At 39.0% G+C, this 25644-nt stretch overlaps 1 protein-coding gene across 1 annotated transcript in view; it reads right to left on the minus strand.

Annotated features, from left to right (window-relative positions):
- Positions 1 to 6442: 6442 nt before the first annotated feature.
- The window catches only part of ergic1.S (endoplasmic reticulum-golgi intermediate compartment 1 S homeolog), a 70610-nt gene continuing 51408 nt past the window's right edge, over positions 6443 to 25644 (minus strand). The window contains 4 exon segments of the mRNA NM_001091317.1: positions 6443 to 6819; positions 21009 to 21131; positions 23107 to 23207; positions 23769 to 23829. Of these exon segments, the coding sequence (NP_001084786.1) occupies positions 6712 to 6819; positions 21009 to 21131; positions 23107 to 23207; positions 23769 to 23829 (393 nt within the window). The 3' untranslated portion in view covers positions 6443 to 6711.

A 25644-nucleotide genomic window follows, 5' to 3' on the forward strand; every position in this document is an offset into this window, starting at 1 on the left:
CAAATTGCTGGGTTTGTTTTTCCTGATTAACTCTTGGCAATGAAACCATTTTACCAAACAGGCAGATGTTGCTTTCCTTTGAATCGCTGAACTAATATTTAGTTGTACAGCAGTGTTTCTGAGAAGGGCTGCACATCTGTGTTACGTCAACCAAATTCTGGCACTGTTCCATAATTCTTCTGCATTTCTTGGTTTTGCCTCAGAAAAAAGCATTTTTTGATGTCACACCACAAGTTTTCTATTGGATTAAGGTCTGGGAATTGGTCTGGTGACTCCATAACGTCAATCTTGTTGGTCTGGAACAAAGAAGTTACTAATATTCTAGTGTGTTTGGGTTCGTTGTCTTGTTAAAACACCAATTTCAAGGCTATTTCTCTTCTTCATCTTCTTCAAGTCCTGAGTCTTTGCCAATTTGGCTATTCTTCTATCCTTTTCAGGTTTTGGTTACCATTTTAAAGCATTTGAGATCATTTTAGCTGAGCATTTTCTGCACTTCTTTATCTGTTTTCCCCTCTCCAATCAACTTTTTAATCAAAGTACGCTGTTCTTGTGAACAATGTCTGGAACGACCCATTTTACTCAGAGAGAGAAATTCACTATATAACCGCATGTACAACATTTGCTGCCTTCCTTCCTTAAATAAGGGCTGAAATTGAATGTTTTTTCACAGAATGAATGACCACTAATTGAACCCCACACTGCTATTATTTGGAACAAGCCTCAATTAATGATTCAATTACACAGAATCAGCAGCATGCATGTCATGACTGTTGGTTTTCTATTACTTTACTACACCTACTAGTAAATGATTTGCCATGTAGAAATAGAATTTGATTGATCAGATTAGTGATGTTAGACTGCTTTTAGTCTGAACACAACTGTATGTTTGTCTGGACTTGCAGTGGGAGCTGCTGAGTTTTAGATGTCTTGGTTTCCCTAAAAGGATGACATGTTTCAAACCCACGTATTCAGATGGACCTGCAGATACAGGCTAGTGGAGATATGTGCAAATGGAGTGTAACTCAAAGCCTGACTTCAGTTCCCTAGTGAACATTTGTGATTTCCTTGGGACCATGGGAAAGCTACTAAAGGCCTGCACCAGGCATATTCACATATGGAAGGAGGTCTTCTTCTTCTTCTTCTTGATCCAGAGTATAGTGTGACAATCACCCTAGATAGGCAAAAATCTACTATGGTCCCTGTCATTAATGAGTTATTCTGCCACCTACAATTAAATTGTAACCTATAAGCCCAGATAAAATTACATCTATGCACAAAGTGTGTACAATCGGCTGCATTTCATGGCTTTAACCTCTAAATCTTGCATTACACACAGTCCCAGCTATGAATTCCTGAGGCTCGCAGTAATCTGAATACGACCTCCAGATGTTCTGGGGAGAGTATCATCACATGGGAACCGCGAGGAATGAGGAAGACACAGCATTTACAAAGTATTCCTTTATTTCAAGGTTTTCTTTTTTAAAAAAACAAAGTCTAAAAGTAAAATCAATGATCCAGATTGCACAATATCCCCTGCTCTTCCCAACATTCGCACGTTTCCTTACATAGTTCCCTTTATTTGTAAATAACGATAAAACCAAAACAAACAAAAATCACATAAAATCGACATACAGTCTAGGCAAAGGATATGTCATTTTGTGCAGCCTTTGCTGAACTACATCTCCCAGCAACTCCCACCAGTCAACAGGTGATGTCAGTTATCCTATCATTTGAAGAATCAACAATTTCTGGTAGTGCATTAAAAAGAAGAGACATGGAGCTACAGTAATCTCATGGGAATCCTGGAGATACCAGTCACTGTCAGAAGTGTGTGTGATAATGCTGCCCTATTGCATTGCAGTGCATGGGGATAGCTACTGCCCACTTCATTCTTGTTAAAGATACGCTATGTATAAGCAGTGCTGAACTTTGGTTTGTTTCCAAAGAGAACACTGATTTTTTTAGTGTTACTGTTCCTTTAACAATTTTATTCCCCCTCAACCCAACATTCTTTTACCTGTTGCAAACACTCACACTGCGAGCAGATTGCAGCTGCTCTGATTGGCTGATTCTAGTATGAGGCAAAGCATTACAGACATTATGACTTGCAGCAGAAAAGTAAGTAAGCAGACAAGCAAAATATTCATATCTCAAAAAGTATAAGAAAGAAATAATAAAACCTAACTGGGACAAGAGAATTATTGAGATCACTGACCATTCCATTCCAAGCAAGAGGGGCAGAATATAAAAATTAGAGGTAGATCGAACAATTCTTTTCTTCCTATAATGGTAATTTGGTTTATTCTGCACAGATAGAGGATTATTCCTAATATAGAGAGCTCTTATTCCTTCATTTTAATCACCTGTCAGATTTATAACACATAAAAACTGTCCCAACCCACCACACATAAGCCCATTCGTACTGATTTCCTAATTAAAGACATAATATCTCAGACATTCCCTAGTCTGTAACGGTTACATGTAGCAATATCATAACATAAAATTGGTGGGAATGGGCTGACACGTTTGTGTTTATAAGAGAAAATATGTAACAAATTTCTCCAAAAATATTCTTTTTGCTGTGCAAGTTTCTCAATTTATTTCATGACCTTTTGGCAAATGCTTTAAGGAATAGGTGGATACCCATTCAATGAATTACAGTAGGGCACACAAATATAAAGCAGGAATTCTCAGCTGGCATCTCTCTTTTTGAACTACAGTTCCCAGAATCCCCCAAAAACACTTGGGCTTTTAGTCTTTTTTAGGGCAGACACGCGCTCAGATTCGTGGGAGATTTAGTCGCCCTGTGATAAATCGCCTCTTCTTCGGGGCGACTAATCTCCCCGAACTGCCTCCCGCCGGCGATTTATATTCTAGCAACTGGTGCGATTTTCGAAGTCGCCCGAAGTTGACCCATGAGGAAACTTTGGGCGACTTCGGAAAAAAGAAGTGCTCCGAGTGCCATCCCCTTGGCAATTTCGATTCTAGCCGGCGAGAGGCAGTTTGGGGAGATTAGTCACCCCGAAGAAGAGGAGATTTATCGCAGGGCGACTAAATCTCCCTGAATCTGAGCGTGGGCTCTTACCTGTAAGATCCCTTCAGTCGTTAAACTGCTGTTTATATTGTGAGAATTCTTCTTTCCTTGGGGTAAATCTATCAAAGAGTGAAGTTCCGCAGCTCTCAATTCATTTCTATGGGATTTTGAAAGGCGTATTTATCAATGGGTGAAAGTAAAAGTTCACCCTTTGATAAATGCGCCTATAAAAACCCCATAGAAATGAATGGAGAGTGGCGGAATTTCACTCTAGTGGCGGAACTTCACTATTAACTTAAAATATACCCCCTTATGAGAGCTGTGCTGTCATCATTATTCAAGTACTAATGGAAGACTAAAACCCCAGAGCTGAAAGGAACACAGGCAACAGACTAAACCATAAGGGGGCACTGATGCTTAAAGCACTGCCCATAATGATATTGACTTGGCTAGCAGCAAGTACAGTCATTATACTTCTATATATTTCATAGAATGACCAATGTAACAATATCTTGGTTAGTAACAGATCCCAGTGAATCAGTATATATGGATTGCTCCAAATGTAGAGGGGACAAGGACTAATAAGTAGCAGTAACAGCAGTATTAGTAGTTTCATTAACACACATTAATAACGGAACTATTGCACATTCAATTCCAAAGAGATCTTATTAGGCCTTCAAGGGAACGCAGCGGCCAAAGCAAAACACTTTGGCACATCTGATGCCCCTTTATCATCCCATCGGTAGAATACATATATGGAGAATTTTAACATTGAACTTAGTTGTGGAAAGCAATATGGCAGCTTCTTTTCTTAAATGATAAATGCAAATATACATGAACAAACTTGATACTACAAACACTACTAAATGTCATGTGACAGGTAATAAATACAGCACTGAGCCTTCCTGCACTGGAAGCAGGCAATTTAATAGTCGCTCAGTGATCAGCCTTCAAGGTTCTTTGCATCAACTCCTAATAAATGTAGCCACATTTCCACGATACAGCTACATATAAGTTCTTTTAACGGGAGCACAGATGTAGCAATATCATTGGAAACCAAAACACAGGGCCAACTTTGCTTAATAAATGACCCCTAATGTCTGCTTAAGGCAAAGAAAAAAAAACATTTGAACACTGATATAACGTATGTTCCTATCCTGCTGACTCTTGATAATAAAGTTACCACCATAATAATAATTTTGGCATCTTATAAGGAAACGTACTTTTAAGCAACATTCATTACAAATGTTCAAGTTACTTGTAAATGAGTCTTTCCATTCCTACTTACTTTCTATATATCAGCTTCCCTCTGGCCTTCAGTTGCTTACTATGGCTTGTACACTTATTCACCCTTCTCAGGTCTGTAAGTCAGCAAACAGGCAAAGAAATGGAGTCTTGGCTGAATACTGATACTACGTCGGAATGGTATGAGTAGAACTGTAAACTAAAGGAAAGGTTTCCAAATACAATTACACCTACAAATACCTTTAAAACGACTGTATATTGGAATTTTTCTAAGAACTAAATATAATGAGATTAAAATGTTTTAGATGAATGAATTACATCTCAGTTAACATTAAAGGGGTGGAAATTTTCATTTTAAGTTAGACATGAGTAGTGATGGGCGAATTTGTCCTGTTTTACGTTACAGAAAAACTCGCAAATTTACCGCTAAAATGGTGAGAAATTAGCGAAACGCGAATTTTGACGCCCGTGTCAATACTGACGCCTGTGGTAAAGTCAATGGGCGTCTGAATAATGTTGACACGAGGCAATCGACTTTTCCGCAGCGCGGAATTTTTTGATGCCAGCGAATTTTCACACCAGTATTGCAAACTTATTTGCCAGCAGCAAAACACGTAAATTCGCTGCGATTTTGCACCTGGCAAATTTACTCGCCCATCACTAGACATGAGCCTTCCATGATCTTTATAAATGAAAGATAAAGACTCCCTCAACACTTATACTTATTATTATTATACTTACTTGCTTATTAGGATGTGAATGTGTAACTCTCCAGCAGGAACTACTACAGCCCTTTGAGCCCCCAACTAGTGGATGCCGGAGAGCCACAGTTTTGCCATCTTTGAGGCTGTACAGATATATGGTAGGTCAGAAGTTAAGTAGCCCTTAAATAGATATTTTATGGCCCCAAACACTAGAGGGCTACACAGACTTCATCATATGAATAAATCCCATTCCTCAAGCACAGGGCAAGCTGAATAATCAGCCCAATGCACAGAAAAAACTGGACATCATAAGGAATTATATGTAAATATTGACTTCAATCTCACTTGTTACTTTTAGATTAGTCACCATAAACAAAGCTCAAGGGTCAGGGCACATGCTCAGATTCGGGGAGATTAGTCTCCCGGCGAGAAATCTCCACTTCTTCGGGGCGACTAATCGCCCCTAACTGCCTCCAACCAAGTAGAATGTAAATCGCCGGTGGGATGGCACTCGGATCGATTTGTTTTCCGAAGCCGCCCAAAATTGGCTCACGAGTAAACTTTGGTGACTTTGGAAAACGAAGCACTTCGAGTGCCATCCCACCAGTGATTTCGATTCTAGCCGACGGGAGGCAGTTCGGGGAGATTAGTCGCCTCAAAGAAGATCAGATTTGTCGTTGGGCGACTAATCTCCCCGAATCTGAACGTGTGCCCTGACCTTTACAGAATGGACATCGCCCTGCAGCAGCACCTAATATAGAAGAAATCCCTTTATAAGAACATCACACGCTGCAGAACAGGATTTTAAACCAGATGCTGTCATGGTGCCTCGTGTATAAAATACCCACCTGCTATTAAAGAAGACAAAATACAATTTCTAGCAAAGAAAATACAGGCAATAAGGGGCCAATCCACACAAAAAAAGCCACAAAATTCTCTCATGTCACTCCTACAAAATGAAGTGCAATAAAAACCTAAAATACATTTCTCTTGAACAGCATTGATTTTTTTTTTTTTGCTTCCTTCTCAATTGCCTGTGCTCTCAAGCATGATGCTGGGAATAAAAGTTCTGAATAAAAGTTATTATACAAAAATAATTTGGTAAAGGTTTGTAATGTTCGTACTCAATACTGTATTCTAAAGAAAAATTGTTATTGTACGCTGAGCAAAGTTGTATATTGCCCTCCCCTAAAAGTCCCTGCGTGACTTGCATAAAAGCTGAGCGTGCAGCAGCTGTAACATAAGTGATGAGCGAAAAGGAGCCTGAATAGGAGGCCCAATGTTATATTAACAGCAACACAGCAATGAACATTTGTACCTTAAGTCACATTAGGTCAGGGATAGGCAACTTGTGACACTGCTAATACTGCTTTACTATAACACTCAGGATCTCTCATTGCTAGCAAAGCAAGTAATGGGATTCTGAGAGTTGTAGTTCTAAAATAGCTGTTTTTTTTTCTTTAGTTTTGTCCTACATTAGGCTAAAATAACGGAGCCACTACAAACAGATGGCCGCTGGCCCTTCTACACAGCATGTAAACAAATGATATGAGTTAAAGGAGATGTACCTTCCTGAATCACTAGCTGCATCTGGCTAGGTCTGAGATATTGCATTTGTGCATCATTTATATTCTAAACAATAAAAGCCCAAAATGTGTTTCCTTAATGTATTGGTGTTTCTTCTGATTGGTCCAGTCCCACAATAAAACAGCGCGGGGTAAACATTCCCTACTGCATCTTCCCAAGCTGGATTTTTTTCCAGGCTTCCGAAGCTGTGAAAATGAAAGAGTCCAAAATCCCAGCCACTGTGAATGTTCCCCCGATGATGGCACAGACCTGTAATGGAAAAAAATTACAGTAGGGTTGGAAAGGGAATTCTCTATTTATGAAAATGACACAGAACATTGAATACAGTAAGTCACTTTATCTGGGAGGAATCGTAAACATTTTTCGGATTTGATGCCCGAAAACCACAAATTGTTCAAATTATTGGATAAAACCCAGCGCAGATCATTATATCTTCCAATTGTAAAAGGGACAACCACCCTTGACTTCTACATGACTTCGGCAGTAGTGATGGGCGAATTTATTCGCCAGGAGCGAATTTGTGGCAAATTTGCGCGATTAGCAGCCGGCGAAATAAATTTGCGAAACGGCCGCGAAAATTTGCCAGCGTTAAAAAAAATGTCGCCGGCGTCAAAAATGGATGCCGGCGTAAAAAAACTGACGCAGGCGGCAAAAATGAGACACACCGGCGCCATTTCACAATTTTTTTGCTGTTTCGCTGGAAATTTTGCAATTTTTTGGCCAAGCAAAACTACGCAAAATCGGCCATCACTATTCGGGAGGTATTTTCGGATTTGGACTTTTAGCAGCCTCAGGGTATAATAAATCTTGACACCATTTTTTTTATTTTCAGAAAAATTTGGATTTTGGTAAATAAGCCCCTATAAATGTCTTTATGCCCCCCTTAATAACCCCCTCAATTCCAAATGTTATATTTGAATTCACAGTCCATTTAAAACTGCTGAAACTAAGTTTTAAAAATGAAAAAAAAATATCTTTATCTGAACTTACAGAAGATTTCTGTACCTGAACTAGAACAATGTTTACATTTGCAGTGCAGTTTCAGGGAAACACTCCCCCTCATCCTGGCAATGAAATGAGGTTGTGCGAATAAGTGAAACTACGCCACGGTTCTATGGTGATGAGTCGCGTGTTTGAACAAATTCGCCAGGATAAGCACTTTTCATATTCTATTTCATACTGAAATCACAATCAATGGTAAAGTAAACAGAACTCTTTGCAATGGACACAAATTTGACACGACTGACAGTCATTCGATGACTACGTGGAATTCAGTAGAGCAAACATTCATTTGGCATTACTTTTGCCATGATTACTGCCCCCAATGTCTAAAGGGGAAATAAGTCAGAACATACAATTAGGGGCAGATTTATCAAGAGCCGAAGTGAAAATTCGATTTTTTTTGGGTGAAATTCGACTAGGAAATAGTTAAAATTTGATTTGAGTTTTTAAAAAAAATTCTCATTAGAATTCAAATTCAACACCTTAAAACTTGCCGAATTGCTGTTTTAGCCTATGGGGGATGTCTTGAGATCAATTTGGAGTTGCTTTTCGGAGAAAAAACAAATCAAATTAGATTCCAGTTTGTGGGTCGATCCCATTCACCCGAGTCTGAAAAATTAAAATTTTTTAATAAATTGCAGTTGGTCGAATTTCGAGTGCATGGGAGTTTAATAAAAACTCCCATGAACTCTAAATTCGACCCTTGATAAATCTGCCCCTTAGGGTAGAACTAAACGAGCGTTTTCGGTCCGTTCTGACACGCTCCAACAAAACGCAGATGCGCCGGAAATAAGGCAAGAGATAGAAATGTCGGATGAAGTCGCATCGTTCATCTGACACGACTGTCGGATGAACGATGCGACTTCATCTAACATTTCTATCTCTTACCTTATTTCCTGTGCATCCGACTTGACGCAGCACGTCGGATCAGACCGAAAACGCTGGTTTAGTTCTACCCTTAGGGGCCGATCCACTAACTTCGAGTGAAGGATTCGAAGTAATAAAACTTTGAATTTCTTAGTGTTTTTTGGGCTACTTCGACCATCCAATGGGCTACTTTGACCTTCGACTTTGAATCGAAGGATTCGAACTAAAAATGGTTCGACTATTCGACCAATCGATAGTCGAAGTACTGTCTCTTTAAGAAAAAACTTCGACCCCCTAGTTCGCCATCTAAAAGCTACCGAAGTCAATGTTAGCCTATGGGGAAGGTCCCCATAGGCTTTCCTACATTTTTTTGGTCGAAGGATAATCCTTCGATCGTTGGATTAAAATCCTTCGAATCGTTCGATTCGAAGGATTTAATCGTTCGATCTAACTATTTGCGCTAAAATCCTTCGACTTCGATATTCGAAGTCGAAGGATTTTAATTCCCAGTCGAATATCGAGGGTTAATTAACCCTCGATATTCGACCCTTGGTGAATCGGCCCCTTAGAGTGCTAGACCATTTATATTTAATCTAACATTAATCTAATATACCCGATCTGATCAGATCAGCTTCTTTTCTGACATTCAGACCACAATGTGGCACCACCCTACAACAATTTTGAGCAATTAATATTTGATTAGGAAACACGACCCAATTGAGTAGTGAACTTTCTTCTTGTTTTGCTCCAAAAACATTCAGCTCCTGAAACCGATTCAGGAATTTCTTTGTGTATAGCTTTACGCTGAAATGTCATATTATAGAGGGCTGCTTTTCACGTGTATCTTCCCAATGTTGTGGCAACTACCATTGGTTTTCCTGCAAATCTGGTGAAAAAGACAGGTAGCAAATGATTGTACCTTATACAGTTTGGTGTATATTTTTGTCATAATGACATCAATATCTATTCAGAAACACTTCCCAATTTAAAATACATACACAAGCAGGCAGCATAACAAGCTAAAAAATAACCCACATCAATCCTCAGTCTTCAACAAATGCTATATCTGGCTAAAATGCATATTTTTATCGTTCCCAGGGGCACCAGCTGCTGTTAATCCCATGTTGGGGCATGCCAAAGATGATGACAGAGTCATTTTGGTTTGACTGTTCTAATTTGGTGACTGTGATGATCTGGCTCTCGCTCTCTCATGTTCGCTACAGACTTAGCTCCTATTTTTGGTTGCCAGCTCTACTTAGATCAAGCCCTGTACGTGTTTTTTATTTTGTTATTCGGCCTTATATACGCACACAAGAATGAATCTGCAATGGGAAGATTATTCCTTGGATCTGTGAAAGATGCATAACTGAGCCATGCTGTTGGTCTCCTTTTCTTGGGAACATCGGTACCATGCATGCTCATAAATACTATTAAATAGGGATTATTACAAAAGAATATCATAAGCATACAAAATAATGCAGTAGCAGCAGAAATAAAGCAGTAGAGCAGCCTCTGGCGACTAGAAGGTCAGCTGACAAAAGAGTGACATATGATCCAAATCGAGCTTAGCTGGTCAAGTCAAGGTTTGGCAGGTGAGCAAGCTAAATAAATAAGGAATATTATAACTTCTCTTGAGGTCAACGCTCCCCCCCCCCCTCTGCCAGGGGATGTGTTAATCATTAATATTCACCCAAATGACGCAGAGCTCCCTATCCAAAGGCACAGTATAAAGAGTGACGTGGGAGAGGAGCTGCCAGCACACAACTAGGGAAACTTTGACTGCGCTAGCAAAATTGAACAAGTATGTAGCAGCCTCATAATGAGTCACTTATCGAAAATAATATTTTAGGTCAAGTGGGAACAGGAGGGATTTAATAGAAACTGCTAAAATAAATACAAAAATAAAAAGGTGAGGCTAAAAAAAAATATTGTGTCCTTGTGATAACTGCTTTATACCGTATACTGTATGGCACCGAATGAAAACAAAATCCATATGTTGGAAGTGGTGTTGGATACACATATTTTCTAGAGGTATTTGTGGGTTCTCCTTATTTGCTGAATTAAGACTGAACTATCTATGGCTCTGCCAGCACCACCCCCATTCAACAAATGATGGCCTGCAGGATGGGCAACAGTTTTTTAAAGTGCTATTTCGCAGCTACAGGGGCTATCATCCCAACTGGAACTAAAGAAACCACCTCACTATAGCTGCTATTCTACAGTCATATTACTTTCCCAGATACCAGAATCAAATATCATGGACCCATACCTGTATAGTATTTTTAGAGCCAAACAAGGTTTGTTTTAGAGCCAGGTGAAGATGACATTAAGGGGCCGATTCACTAACTTCGAGTGAAGGATTCGAAGTAAAAAAAACTTTGAATTTCGAAGTAATTTTTGGGCTACTTTGACCTTCGACTACGACTTCGAATCGAAGGATTCGAACTAAAAATCGTTCGACTATTCAACCATTCAATAGTCGAAGTACTGTCTCTTTAAAAAAAACTTCGACCCCCTAGTTCGCCATCTAAAAGCTACCGAACTCAATGTTAGCCTATGGGGAAGGTCCCCATAGGCTTGCCTAACTTTTTTTGATCGAAGGATATTCCTTCGATCGTCGGATTTAAATCCTTCGAATCGTTCGATTCGAAGGATTTAATCGTTCAATCGAAGGAATAATCCTTTGATCGTACGATCGCACTATTTGCGCTAAATCTTTCGACTTCGATATTCGAAGTTGAAGGATTTCAATTCCCAGTCGAATATCGAGGGTTAATTAACCCTCGATATTCGACCCTTAGTGAATCAGCCCCTAAGGGTCATATTTATCAAGAGTCGAATTTGTAAGTTGTGTGAGGGTTTTTCTACCTTCGATAAACTCTAATGTTTCATATCAAATCGATCAAATTTATATCCTGAAAACTCAAATTGATCGAGTTTTCAGATAAAAACCCTCAAATCAACCAAAAAACTTGAACTTTGCCTGTTCACTTCTACATGACCTCACTAGCTTTTAGATGGCAAATTTTTACATTCTAATTTTATTTTTTTTTGATTATTAACTCACGGATATTTGAGTTTACGAAAATATAACTTGAATGTGTGAGTTTGGGTGCAAAGAAATTTTGAACAGTGGAAAAAAATCACATTCTATTTTTGATAAATCTGCTAGAGGCAACGCTACCATTATTACGAACATGTCTTTATAAACGCTAACATATTCTGCAGTGTTATGAAACTTTTTTTGTTGAATGAGTAAGAAGTTTCCAAACCACAGAACTGGTATTACAGTCAAACCCCAATTTTACGTTTTCCAGGGGACCAAAAAAAAAAACTATACATAAAAAACCCTGTAAAATCCAAGAAAAAATAAAATGGAGGTAAATAAATTCAGGGTTTTTCTGTAAATGGTGTAAACTGTAAAAAAATATTTAAAATGTGGGAAAACTAACAACAAAAGCTCCCATTAAAGGAGAAGGAAAGTAATTTCACACTTGGGGTGCCAAATGTTAGGCACCCCCAAGTGAATGTATCTATTTACCTAAAACCCAGGGGTTATTCCAGCGAGCACCACGTAGCGATCCTCTTCCGGCTTAATCTTTCTTCAAATTTCCCGGGGCAGACGCATGCGCAGTAGAATGAAATATCCGGCTTTTTAGTTAAAGCTCGGCCTTCCACTCTAATGTGCATGCGCAGCCGCGAGAAGCAAGAAGAAGCTGGAAGAGGATCGCTCCGCGGTGCTCACGGAATAACCCCGGCTCGGTGCAGTTTTCTGCTGATAGGAGCACCGGCCCGGGGTTTCAGGTAAGTAAATACATTCACTTGGGGGTGCCTAACTTTTGGCACCTCCAAGTGTGAAACGACTTTCCTTCTCCTTTAAAATACATTAGAACATAAAAGCACTGTAAAACAAAAAAGCTAATTCTGGGAAAATATTGAATCAGGTGATGTAAACTCTGGGTTTGACCATATTTAATTTGTGAATAGGTGGCTAAAATGTTATTCTAATATGTATTTAACATTAAATTTAACGGTGATTAAAGGAGACATATAGGATAAATGGAAAAAACCCTAATTTTGTAAGCAATTATAAGTAATATATGGGGGCACATTTACTATGGGTCGAATATCGAGGGTTAAATAACCCTCGATATTCGACCATCGAAGTTAAATCCTTCGACTTCAAATATCGAAGTCGAAGGATTTACCGCAATTCGGACGATTGAAGGAAAAATCATTCGATCGACGATTCGAAGGATTTTAATGCATCAATCGAACGATTTTCCTTCGATCACAAATTGCCTCTTTTAAAGAGACAGTACTTCGACTATCGAATGGTCGAATAGTTGAATGATTTTTAGTTCGAATCGTTCGATTCAAAGCCGAAGTCGTAGTCGAAGGTCGAAGTAGCCAATTCGATGGTCGAAGTAGCCAAAAAAATACTTCGAAATTCCAAGTATTTTTCCTTCTAATCCTTCACTCGAGCTAAGTAAATGTGCCGCCATGGTGTTGCTTTTATATTGTGCTAAAAATTAATATTATCTTTAAAAATAGCCCCTTTATTGGAGCTCCCTAAAGATGTTCTCTGGTCCCTGTTTCAAATGAGGGGTGGGTGTGTCCCAACGGTCCCTGCCAGAATCACAGAAGGAGGGGGACAGCCAATCACAGCCCTGCAGTCACACAAGCACAGACAGGCTTCAGTTCCCTATCAGGTCCTGCTAGCTGCTAATCCCCTGCACAGCCTGGGAATTCAGGGAGCAGGAAGTGGAAGACAAGGGAGGGATTATTAGGGTTTCTGCAGAAATATTCAATAAATTAGTCTGAAACACTACTTTATAAGCACAATTCTTCTATATCTAAATGAGTATAATGCACTGGTACGTTATTATTTTTTTTAAACAAAATGTCTATTTAAGGGACATGGAACTGTAAAATATGGATCAGATGCCTTAGTAGTGATCTGTTTCGGTTTTAAACGTTCACAACATAAACAGTAACAATGACAATTCACTTTAGAATGCAAAAGAGGTCAAACCTATGATGCTTATTCTTAAAAACATAAATAGATAATTTATTGAGTGGCGAGAAAATAGGAGTTTCCTAAAATTCCTGTTTTACTACAGTGGTTGCACTGGAATCAGCCCTCTTCATTTGTGTATTTTTATTTATTTTGTGACACTTTCTAGTCTGGTTTTTAAACAATTGCAGTTTTGAGCTAAACAGGCTGAGGATAAGGAGGGATTATGGAAACCTCAGAGCTTTATATCACCCTTTAGGGGTAAGAGTGCAGACAGACAGACATTTGGTTCAAACTCTAGAGCATTGTTTAGAGAGAATAATGATGTCCTAAGATTAATATCACACTCCACAACCTCTGAATGTCAGTTTTCAGTACTGCCATGCATGGAAAGTCTGCAGCTCCAGTGATAAAGGACAGAACCTTTACTTCCCTTAAAAAGGGCAGTTGGAAGATATTTCTGGAATAAAATATACTGATGGAAGAGTTGGGCTTTCAAAGTAAAGCTGGCCATTTGTGACACAGAGAAGAGGCTGATGGTGCATTTAATACACATCTCACCCAAAAAATGTAGATTGGCAGAATGTCAGGAAAAAAGATTTATGGCAACCAATCACATCACAAATTCATTGCCATAAACAGGAATTAGCTAGTTTACCTTTGGAATGTGTAATGTATCTGAATATTAAAAACATAAAAATCGAACCTCAGCTCTTTATACTCAGCACGCATTCACATGTGCTCTTTTTTTAAATACTTTATTCTTCTCATGTATTTTGATTTATTTGGCGAGTATATATACACACACACACACTTTCCAAAATGTGTGTGTGTCCATGTGTCATGTTTGAGATAAAGGAAGCAACCGGACAGATCGTTACATGACACGGCTTCACAAAGCACCATGGATGAGGATTTGTTATCAGACACAATGGGTATGTGAGAACCAGCAATCACGTCAGTTCTCAGACCAATCCCTCCGAATCAGTGTGTCGGTCAGTAATTTTGGCACTGGGAATGCGGAGCACGCTGAGGAATTGTGTGCACGGGACAAACTGCAACTGCAGATTAGCAGGTGATAAGGTTACCGAGCAAGAGCTTGTGTGTCATCACTATAAATAGGATTATTCAACCCCCCTTTCCATTACTAAAGCAGACCACTTCCTATCCTAAACACTGTTCTCTGAAACCCCTCCCCAATGATTAGGGCAGAGACACGTGGAGATTCGGGGAGATTAGTTACCCTGCAAAAAAACGCCTCTTCTTCAGGCGCCTAATCTCCCCGAACTGCCTTCCCGTCGGCTAAAATCTAAATTGCCCACGGGATGGCACTCGAAGCGCTTCATTTTCTGAAGTCACCCGAAGTTGCCTCACGAGGAAACTTTGGGCAACTTTGGAAAACAAAGTGCTCCGAGTGCCGGCTGGTGATTTACATTTCAGCCGGCGGGAAGGTAGTTCGGGGAGATTAGTCGCCCAAAGAAGAGGCGATTTGTCATTGGTGACTAAATCTCCCCGAATCTCCACATGTGTCTCTGTCCTTAAAAAGCATTTTGCCGAAAGCTTCCATTATCGAAATGGAAGGGGGGGGATGTTACAACTTGATCAAAGGGAAGCACGGTGGATAAGGAGACTGGAATGTATTAAACCAAAAGGTATGAATGTCCATAATAGTCTCAAATGTTTCTTATAAGAATGAAAATGGTTTTTCCTTGAACTATTTATTAAGTTCAGAACCTGATATTTTTTCCTTCTTTTCTCAGGTATTAAGAACCAACTAGCCCTTGAATTTCACGGAACTCTTGCCGTGTAAGTAAATTAAATAAATAAATAAATAAATAATAAAACTGTTATTGATACAGGAGCTAAGTTTAATGAGCTGGTGCTGTATATTGTAATGACTATGGTTATCTACATGCTTCTCGGAACCCTTAAGTCGCTTACTCTAGCAGTATTTATGATCTGTATGCAATGGTAAAAGGGATAGGCAGAGATGACAATTTCCTGTTATGGACTTAAAAAGACTTGGCTATATCCCACAAAACAACAGATGATCACACGGACACACTGGATTGGACTATGAATGGAAAAAAGATACATGATTTTGTATTTTAGTTAATTTTTGTAACTTAATTATACTTGACATGAGTGTCCCTTTAAGAGGTGAATGGGGGAGGTTCCTGGTTTAGATGAGGGTATTTAATCCCATAATACCCTGCACCTTGCACACTTGACAAAGGGCTTTACCCCGAAATAAGTAGTGTTTACACTGCTAAATAAAAGAACACCTGCAGTTTGAAATTACTGCGTTGAAGCTGTTTATTCTTTTTCTACGTGAATTATCCTGATTACTAAAGGGGTGATTCACTTTAAATTGAGCTTTTAGCAGTGCTTTGAGAGCAGAATTCAAAGGCAATTTGCAACTGGTCTCCCTATTTTGTGTTTATTGTTTTGTGTTCTGTAACTCTCAGGTTTAAAGGTAAACTGTTACCTGGTTGCTAGGGGGTCAATTGTCTTAGCAACCACTGGCTAGTTCTGACATCCAAATGGAAGATAACTAGTAGAGGGCCTGAAAATAAAGTTAAAGGATTTCGGTGGTGAGTCAGCGATCCCAATAAATGTGTTATCTACAGTGCAAGAGGATAACAAATGAGGATTTAAAATGCATCAGTATCCCATTACCTCCTTGATACAGTTGCAGGCACTCGGGGACCGTGCAATGCATGTTTCCTACTGATTTACCTGGAATCTGGAAATCTAAAACCGCATGACATGGTGGCATGGTGTGTGTATGTGTGTAAATAAATTATATATATATATATATATATACACACACACACAGGTATAGAATCCCTTATCCGGAAACCTGTTATCCAGAAAGTTCAAAATAACAGAAAGGCCATCTCCCATAGATGCCCTTTTATCCAAATAATCCACATTTTTAAAAAAGGCAAAACCAGCCTATTGGGTTTATTTAATGTTTACATGATTTTATCGTAGACTTAAGGTATGAAGATCCAAATTACGGAAAGATCCATTATCTGGAAAACCCCAGGTCCCGAGCATTCCGGATAACAGGTCCCATACCTGTGTGTATATATATATATATATATATATATATATATATATATATATATATATATATATATATATATATATATATATATATATATATATATATATTTGTAAGCAAATGGAAGAAACAACCACCCAATTCTTGGAAACTCAAATGTAATAAAGAAGGAAGTGCCATGTCCAGTTTCAATTGCTTCCCCCCTGCATAGTATTGCATATCATTACATCTAATGGTTTATATGCATGTAAGTGATACAGCTTAAAGCCGTTTCTGTTTTTCTAATATTGTCCCTGTTGCTGTCAAACTGGACATCTGATCTCTGTCACGGCGGCTGGGAATGGAGGGTTAAGTCTCCAGCGTGACATTTGTAAAGTGGCTGAGGGGTCGTACAGCTTGTTTGTCAGTTCCCCTTGTGAAATGTGTAATTGCTCATGGCCACTTCCAATCTGACACCCAGTAAACGCCATGCATAGCAATGTACCCGCTTATTACAGCCAAAGAGGTTGGAGGCAGCCATATCACAATGCAGTATTTGAATATAAACCAGCCAATGGCCTGGCTCCTGCCAAGAAATAGTCCGTCTTACTGGCCCTGGGAAACGTTCCTTATATTCTATGTCCTTCTTTGTTTTCCTCTTCATTTTATTAGAGAGCACAAAAGTGTTTTGTTTTGCGGTGTACAAAAGGAGTCCCTTTGCTTCCCTCGTGCCTCCCACTCGCCTCATTAATAAGGAAGATGGCTGAATAACTTGTGTGAATGGATAAGCTGCTGTTGGCCTCATGCTCTTAACAGGAGACTGTGAATGAGATAACAGCAGGTGTCTCTCAATTACCCATTCCCCTAACCTCCCGGGCTAATTCGTCTATTCACCATCTGTCAGCAGAAGGAGCGCTCTCCTCTATGACTAGATCATTGGCAGATGGAGATTATACCATTAGCACAGGGGTAAGCTTGTTGCTTTAACTTCACTCTGACTGTGACTTTGCTTAAAAAAAAGGTACAGCAGGACAGCAATTCTATCTGTGAAATCACATACACTGTACTGCTGGTTTCCAACGGAAATACATGTATCGCATCAGAAAAAGCAGAATGGCAGCTCCCACCCATATGATTCTCAGCATTAATTAAATGAATGAAAAGGGCAAGACTGAAACCTTTAAAGGAGAAGCAAACCCAAAAGTTAAAAAACCCATTCCCTACATAGACCCCCCTCCCTCCTCCCCTCAGTGTTACCCGCGCAAATGCCCCTAAGTCTTTACCTCCCAAAGGTAAAGCTCTCCCAAAGGGGGCGGGAAGGGAGGTAGTAAGAGTACTATCCAACCATTGATTAATGCATCTTTATAATATGAAATATAGTAAAAATATGGATTTATGTAAAAATACAATTCCAATGTATTTGCTCATATTGAACAAAGGTGAATTGAAGCATACAAGAAAAACAAATAGATATCTAATGTGGCACTGTAGAGCACAGAGGTTAATGAACTCCACTGAACCCAGCAGAATGTGGGAGCTGCTGAATCGGATGGAAAATTGTAAATGGCCTCTAATTAAGTTTTATGTGGAAGCTGTTCATAAACTTGGTTGGCATTATAAAAGTATATATGGTTTTGCTGCGTGACATAACACACAGATAAACATTCCTAACTCTTCAATGCACATACACAAACAATACAAATGCACATTTCTATTGTTTCCTTTATAACGTACTATTACTTGCATAGTAACACAGGCAGCAACTGTCAAACTGCCAACCCTGTGACAGAAAGACATACAGAAGCGGTGTCCAAAAGGTAGATCGGGTTCAGTAGACCTTTAAGAGCAGAAGCACACGTGGATATTCAGGGAGAATCTCCCCTTCCTACCAGCTAGAATCTAAATTGGCGGCGGGATGGCACTCGGAGCGCTTTGTTTTCCGAAGTAGTCTCACGAGGAAACTTCAGACGACTTCGGAAAATGAAGCGATCTGAACGCCATCCTGCTGGTGATTTAGATTCTTTAGATTCTATCTCCCCGAATCTCCACGTGTGTCTCTTCCCTAACTGGTAATCAGTATATCTCAAGACACAAACAGCTTGTCTAAATTTTCCTCCTGTTTCATGTTCTTCATTCAGGTATTTTTATGCTAAGGTTATATAAGACATAGATGTTTGAATATAACAATATACATTTTCTCATGAATAAATATTTAAGTAATATTTTCCATGGGACAGAATGCTAACAATGCTTTCATGGATGTAGATCATAATGGAATAACATCACTAGAAGTAGACCTCGCATTAGTAAAGTATGGGCACTCGTGACCTATAGCAACCACATATTGGCTTTCATTTGCACTAGTTTAATGCTGATTGGTTGCAGTGGGTGAAACAGAGCTATTTATATAACCAAGTGCAATGTGTTATTTTTGCGACTGGCTACCATAAAGTCTTTCTCAGAAATTAACAGGCATAAAATAAGTTTAATCCTTTTGCCATTTTTAATAAGCTGCCAAAATCATAAATATCCTCTTTCTAGAGCACAATTTCCATGACGCAACTGCGTGATCATCTAATTCTTAAAATAACACAACTGACCCAGCCAGAGGGCTTTATGGTTACAAATAATTTGTTAATGCTCTTAAAACAAAATATGGGTCGGCTGAGAAAATTTAAGCTGCTCAACTATATAATGTCATTCATCACAATGATTTCTTACACTACACACTGTACATTGGTTGCAGTTAATGATTTACAAAGGAAAAAGGGGAGGAAGCACACCAGTGACAAGATAAACCCCCAAATAGAGAGTGGCACAATGTTTTAAATCATAGTTTCCTAATGTGCACCTAGTCAGCTAAAGTATTGGGAGCCGTTCTCCATACTTTGGTGATGCCACTGGATTGTAAGAAGGTCACAGCAGGGCAAAACGGATTCTCTGCATACCAGTCATTCAGCTGTTTCTATCTATACTATAAGCACACATGTGTAATCAGAATTCTATACAATGTCGCAATGCTAGGGGGGTAATTTATCAAGGTCCGAATTTATCTGAGTATTTCTAAATTAGAAATACGAGAAACTCTGATTGCCTGAATGGACCTTATTTATGAAGTAAAAAAGCCCAACAAATAGGGTCGGGCAAACTTCTGAGCTTTCCACAAAAACTCCAAATTGTTTGTGGTTTCTGCGCAAAAAAACTATGAAAAATCTATGAAAAAAATCTTAGTTTCCTGAGTTTTTTGTGCAGAAACCACAAACTCATCGGACATCAGCGCAGACACTGGGACCTTCCCCATTGACTTATACAGGACCTCGAGAGCTTTTACATGCCAGGGTTTCGGATTTGGAGTTTTTAGGGAATCGGACTTTAATAATTCTCGAAAAATTTGTTTTCTTTTTTTTTTTTTTGTGAAAACCTTGGTTCTCTTAGAGTTGGAGCTACACTTAGGGGGTTATTTATCAAAATCTCAATTTATCTCATTATTTTCTGAAATATACCCCGACCAATCCGCCCAAGTTATTTACCCTTATTTATCAATGCATTTTCCCGGAAAAATCCAGAGCAGGGGGAAAAAAAAAATCAGAAAATTGGTTTAAAATCATATGAAAATTCGAATTATTCTAATTTTTCCGGGTTTTCCACACAAAAACTCAAGATTTTTTGCACGAAACCCAGAGCAGATCAGGATATCTTCAGCACTTCTCCCATTGACTAATGCACAACCTTGGCAGGTCTGAGATGCCGGATTTTTGGATTCTGATTTTTCCCTTCCTCAAGGTATAATAAATCACGAAAAAGAGTTGTTTTTTTTACTAAAAATTCAGATTGTATAGGCAAACAAATGAATTTTTGGCATTCGGACTTTAATAAATAACCCCCTTATTATAGGGTTGTTTTCAGCCCACGATTAAGTACCTTTGGGATACGAAACGCCTATGGAGATGTAAAAATATATTTTTATACTTTGACTAATAAAGACAAATGGGGGAATGTAATTAAAGTGGCAAAGAGTAAAACAATTCGCACCAATAAGAATAAAAATCCACATCTCACAATGTAATATTGTTCCTTAAACTGTTATTGCATTGCGATTTGTAATTGCGCGCTCTTAAGAAGTGCTTGAAGGTGTCGTAATCTTTTGGAGCAAACATAACGACTTTTTCAGTAAGAAGTTTTATTACATATAACTGTCGGAAGTGGTTGCTAAACAGTTTCCGTGTTCGTAAAAGCTATTTTAAATTCGCGCAAAGCTAAAAATTGTTCACGCAAAGGCATAACTTTTCGCATTGCGAATAGTTTTTCCGTTACAGACTTTTATTACATTCCCCCGAAAATGTTTTAACTTATTCTTTTGGTTCTGTGGATTCCTCTGAGTGTCCTGTTGTCTATTCTTGTTTTCAGGGGTCCAATGAAGTGTTTAGTACTCTGAATCACATATTAAATCTTAAACTGTTTGCATTTTAGCTCCTTTAGTAAGGCAACATTGTACATACTTACCGTGGTTATAAACCTGTACATTGGCTGTCGCCTCTCTGTATATTTGACAGTGATTGGACTCAAGTCATACCGGAACCAGATGGCAGGTACTACGCGCCCTGTATGGCTGTATGCAACATATGCCTAGAAGGTAAACAGAAGCCTTTTGAAGATGCTTAAATGAAAACAGAAATGCAGACCTTCACACTGATCCGTATCTGAAAATTGAGCAGGTGGTAAGAATCAATCATATCTGCTTTTCTTTGTGTTCCTCAGACCTCGATAAGAGACAATTTCTAGCAATTTGCCTCAGCAGACTGCAGCGAAATTGTGTGTGTCTAACGGAAAACATAATGGACTACTCAGTTTCTAATGAAACATTTTTTTTGGTGTTGTTGGCCCTGGAAACCCTGTTTCCCCAAAAGAACTAAATATGTTTTGATTTGGTTTTAAGAACATCTGTGTACCTTTGAATTAATGACAGTTATGGATAACAACTCTTCCATAGGACATGTTCTTAAAAGAATAGTAAAACCAAAAATGAAAGTGTTTTAAAGTAATGAAAATATAATGCAGTGTTGCCCTGCACTTGTACAACTCTGTTTGCTTCAGAAACACTACTATAGTTCATATAAACAAGCTGCTGTGTAGCAATGGCGGAAATTGGAAAAAAGTCTAAATGGCACTGGTTACATAGTGGATAACAGATAACACCATTATGTTCTACAGAGCTTATCTGCTGTGTAACCTGAGCTTTTTTCCTTTAAATGGCTGCCCCAATCGCTACACAGCAGCTTATTTATATAAACTATAGTAGTGTTTCTAAAGCAAACACACCAGTTTTAGCAGTGCAGGTCAACAGTAAATTATACACACACTTGAAAAAGGGTTTCACCCGAAACATGTAGTGTGTTGCACTGCTAATAAAAAAACACATGTAGTTTGAAAATACTGCTTTGAAGCTGTTTATGCCAACATTTTTACAGTAACAGTACATTATATTTTTATTACTTTAAAACACTTAGGGGCTGATTCACTAACTTCGAGTGAAGGATTCAAAGGTAAAAAACTTCGAATTTCGAAGTTTTTTTTGTGCTTCTTCGACCATCGAATGGGCTACTTCGACCTTTGACTACGACTTCGAATCGAAGGACTCGAAGTAAAAATCGTTCGACTATTCGACCATTCGATAGTCGAAGTACTGTCTCTTTAAAAAAACCTTCGACCCCCTAGTTTGCCATCTAAAAGCTACCGAAGTAAATATTAGCCTATGGGGAAGGTCCCCATTGGCTTGGCTAACTTTTTTTGATCGAAGGATATTCCTTCGATCGTTGGATTAAAATCCTTCGAATCGTTCGATTTGAAGGATTTTATCGTTCGATCGAAGGAATTATCCTTCGATCGTACTATTTGCGCTAAATCCTTCGACTTCGATATTCGAAGTCGAAGGATTTTAATTCCTAGTCGAATATCGAGGGTTAATTAACCCTCGATATTCGACCAATAGTGAATCGGCCCCTTACATTTTTTGATTTTTTTTTTAAATTGTAACTGTTACTATAACAGGATAGTATTGGCCTGATTCAGAGCCTCCACATTGCCACATTCTAAATAAATATTTTAAAATGAGGGTTTGATGAAGGGCCAGGGAAGTCAAACGAATATATATATTATGCATTTCTTGACACAACAAGCAATCTCAAACCTGGATTTGGTGCAGAAGGCAGAATTAAGACAATCCTGCAAGTGCCGTTTTAAAAAAAACTTGTTTGAAAGACATGGCCAGACTATTTTACGTGCATTAAACAAAATAAGTAGGACCATCACAATCAAAACATAAGAACAGAAAGAACTGAAAACATTATTGCGTCATGGTGACGAGCTAACATTCCAGGCAACAGAAGCCTTCTTTGGTTATCTGATTGTTACTCATTATGTAATGCAGCTGGAATTCTATATTTTCTTTAATAAGTCTTGTGTTTTTTATTTTCTGCCCGCTGGCATCATTCGGGTAATTATAAAACTTACCTCATTTTTCCAGATCACACTTTTCCTGTTGTTAGCCTTACATTTCACTATGAGGCAATGCTCACTCTCTCTGTTTTTTTGAAAGACTTACCTTATTAGCCACTGTGTATTGGTATGAAAATTGCTGCTTCCCATTCAAGTCTTCATATACAGTCGGCACAATCTTTAAGACATAATCATGGGATTCCAGAGCTGCACATAGGAGATGTATGTCAGTAAAACAAAGGTATCAATGTATATAGAGGTCAACATTTGATTGTGTCTAGTTACTTCAACAGTTGCAAAGGAGTTGGGTAGCAAATCACAGGCATCTCAATTTCAGGAATAGAACAACTTTGGACAAATAGGTGAAGGGATGATGGGGTAGTGACAAAATTGGGACTCTCCTCTTGTAGGGGAGGAAAGTGTTTGCCTCTGTAACAGAGGCCTGAAACCCCTACAAAAACACTGGCATCGTAAGTGTAGAACTTGTAAACCAGGGGTCCCCAATCTTTTTTGGCCCGGGGACCAAAGAAGAGCCAATTTTTTTTTTTGCAAGGACCGGGAGGGGTTGGGGGTCGGGTAGGGGGTTAGGAGGGGCCGGTGAGTGGGTTGGAGGGGCCGGTGAGTGGGTTGGAAGGGCCAGTGTTCAATTTGGCGCGCTAATTGTCGGCTAACTTCAGGACTATCCGCGGCCCGGTTCTGGGCCACAGCCGAGCGGTTGGGGACCCCGGCTGTAAACTATTGAATAATTACATCGGTCAATATACATACCTTTTGAGGCCAGTTTATCGGCACCTCCTAAGGCATTGAAAGCACCATGAATGTTGTCAACCTGTAATCAGAGGAAAATATCACGTATGGGTATATGTCATGATGCATACTAAAAAAGCCCCCCAAAGCCATTAAATAAACAGCGAAAATAACTAGGTAATGCCTGTATTCACTTTAATAAAATAGTTTTATCTTCTTGTGCTATTTTTTTTCTCAATCAGATAATCTGCAGAACTTCCAGCTGACTAAATGAAATCAAGGGCACTGAAATTTCTAGGCGAGTTGTTGCAACAGCAAGTATGGGGCCGATTCACTAACTTCGAGTGAAGGATTCGAAGTTAAAAAACTTCGAATTTCGAAGTTTTTTTTGGGCTACTTCAACCATCGAATGGGCTACTTCGACTACGACTTCGAATCGAAGGATTCAAAGTAAAAATCGTACGACTATTCGACCATTCGATAGTCGAAGTACTGTCTCTTTAAAAAAGACTTCGACCCCCTAGTTCGCCATCTAAAAGCAAACTAGGGGGTCCCCATAGGCTTGGCTAACTTTTTTTTGATCGAAGGATATTCCTTCGATCGTTGGATTTAAATCCTTCGAATCGTTCGATTCGAAGGATTTAATCGTTCGATCGAAGGAATTATCCTTCGATCGTTCGATCGAACTATCTGTGCTAAATCCTTCGACTTCGATATTCGAAGTTGAAGGATTTTAATTCCTAGTCGAATATCGAGGGTTAATTAATTCGACCCTTAGTGAATCGGCCCCTTAGTGTTGAGAGCATGGGCGTAACTACAGAGGAAGCAGACCCTGAGCCCAGGAGGTATGGGGGCCCTATGAGGCCGAAATAATGCTCAATTTCAACATATATAAGTAAAACTGGTCAGCCTCTGGATATGTTGGGGACCCTAAAATTAATTTGCTGTGGGGCCCAGTACACCACTGGTTGAGAGCTTAGCAAATGCCACGAGCTTGCCAATTTGCAGCATTGCGAAGAAACAAATATTTTCCATGGCGCACAAAAAAATGATATTTTGATGATATGGCAGACCCTCTCGTATTAATCATTTGCAAGAAATCTGCCCCTTTCCCAGAAGCGAGAAAAAATAAAGGTTATAAACGTGAAGCATTAAACTGGCACCCATTCCTTGATTCTGTCAGCAGAGGGTATCAATATTTGAAGCTCCATTTTTAAATAGTAATATTTTTATTACCATAAGAGAATAGCCACATGCAGCAATGTACTGTGTCACAGTCATCATGCTCCCATTGACTGGCACACCCTAGCATATACTTTAAGAGGTTTGTATTGCTGGCTGAAGCTTCAGATTTACATAATAACACTAGGGCAGCCGAAAATTGACCTTGCTACACCCTGCTCTTCTACTACTCATTAATCCCCTGTTCTCTGCCAGCTTCTTTACAAAGAATGATTGTTGCAGGGAGCGGTTATGAAGAGTTGAAATAGTTATATAACATGTGGTGACCCAATAAACAGCAGCGAGGTGTGGTAATAAGAATGAATAAAACCACAGGCACAAACATGTGCATTGAACTTTTTATTCATACTTTTTCAGTCAATGAGATACTAAATAAAGATATTTTATGTAACTAGAAGACATTTCCCAAAGAGGGCACCCGGATGCACGGATTATCTAAAGGCTTTGAACAAGGAAAGGTCATTATGACTAAATAAAAATCACCGAGCAGAAGTGAATGTTTATTAAATCTATTTTATATTATTTTCTTCCCTGTTTAGATATGAATGTTTTATGAGATCCTCACACACTTTTCCTGCTGCAAGACTGATTCAAGCACTGTACAACATAGTAAATCCAACATCAGACCATCCATGCTCTTCTGTACAAAGTAGTT

The sequence above is a fragment of the Xenopus laevis genome, chromosome 3S (assembly GCF_017654675.1).
Source record: "Xenopus laevis strain J_2021 chromosome 3S, Xenopus_laevis_v10.1, whole genome shotgun sequence".
NCBI lineage: Eukaryota > Metazoa > Chordata > Amphibia > Anura > Pipidae > Xenopus > Xenopus laevis.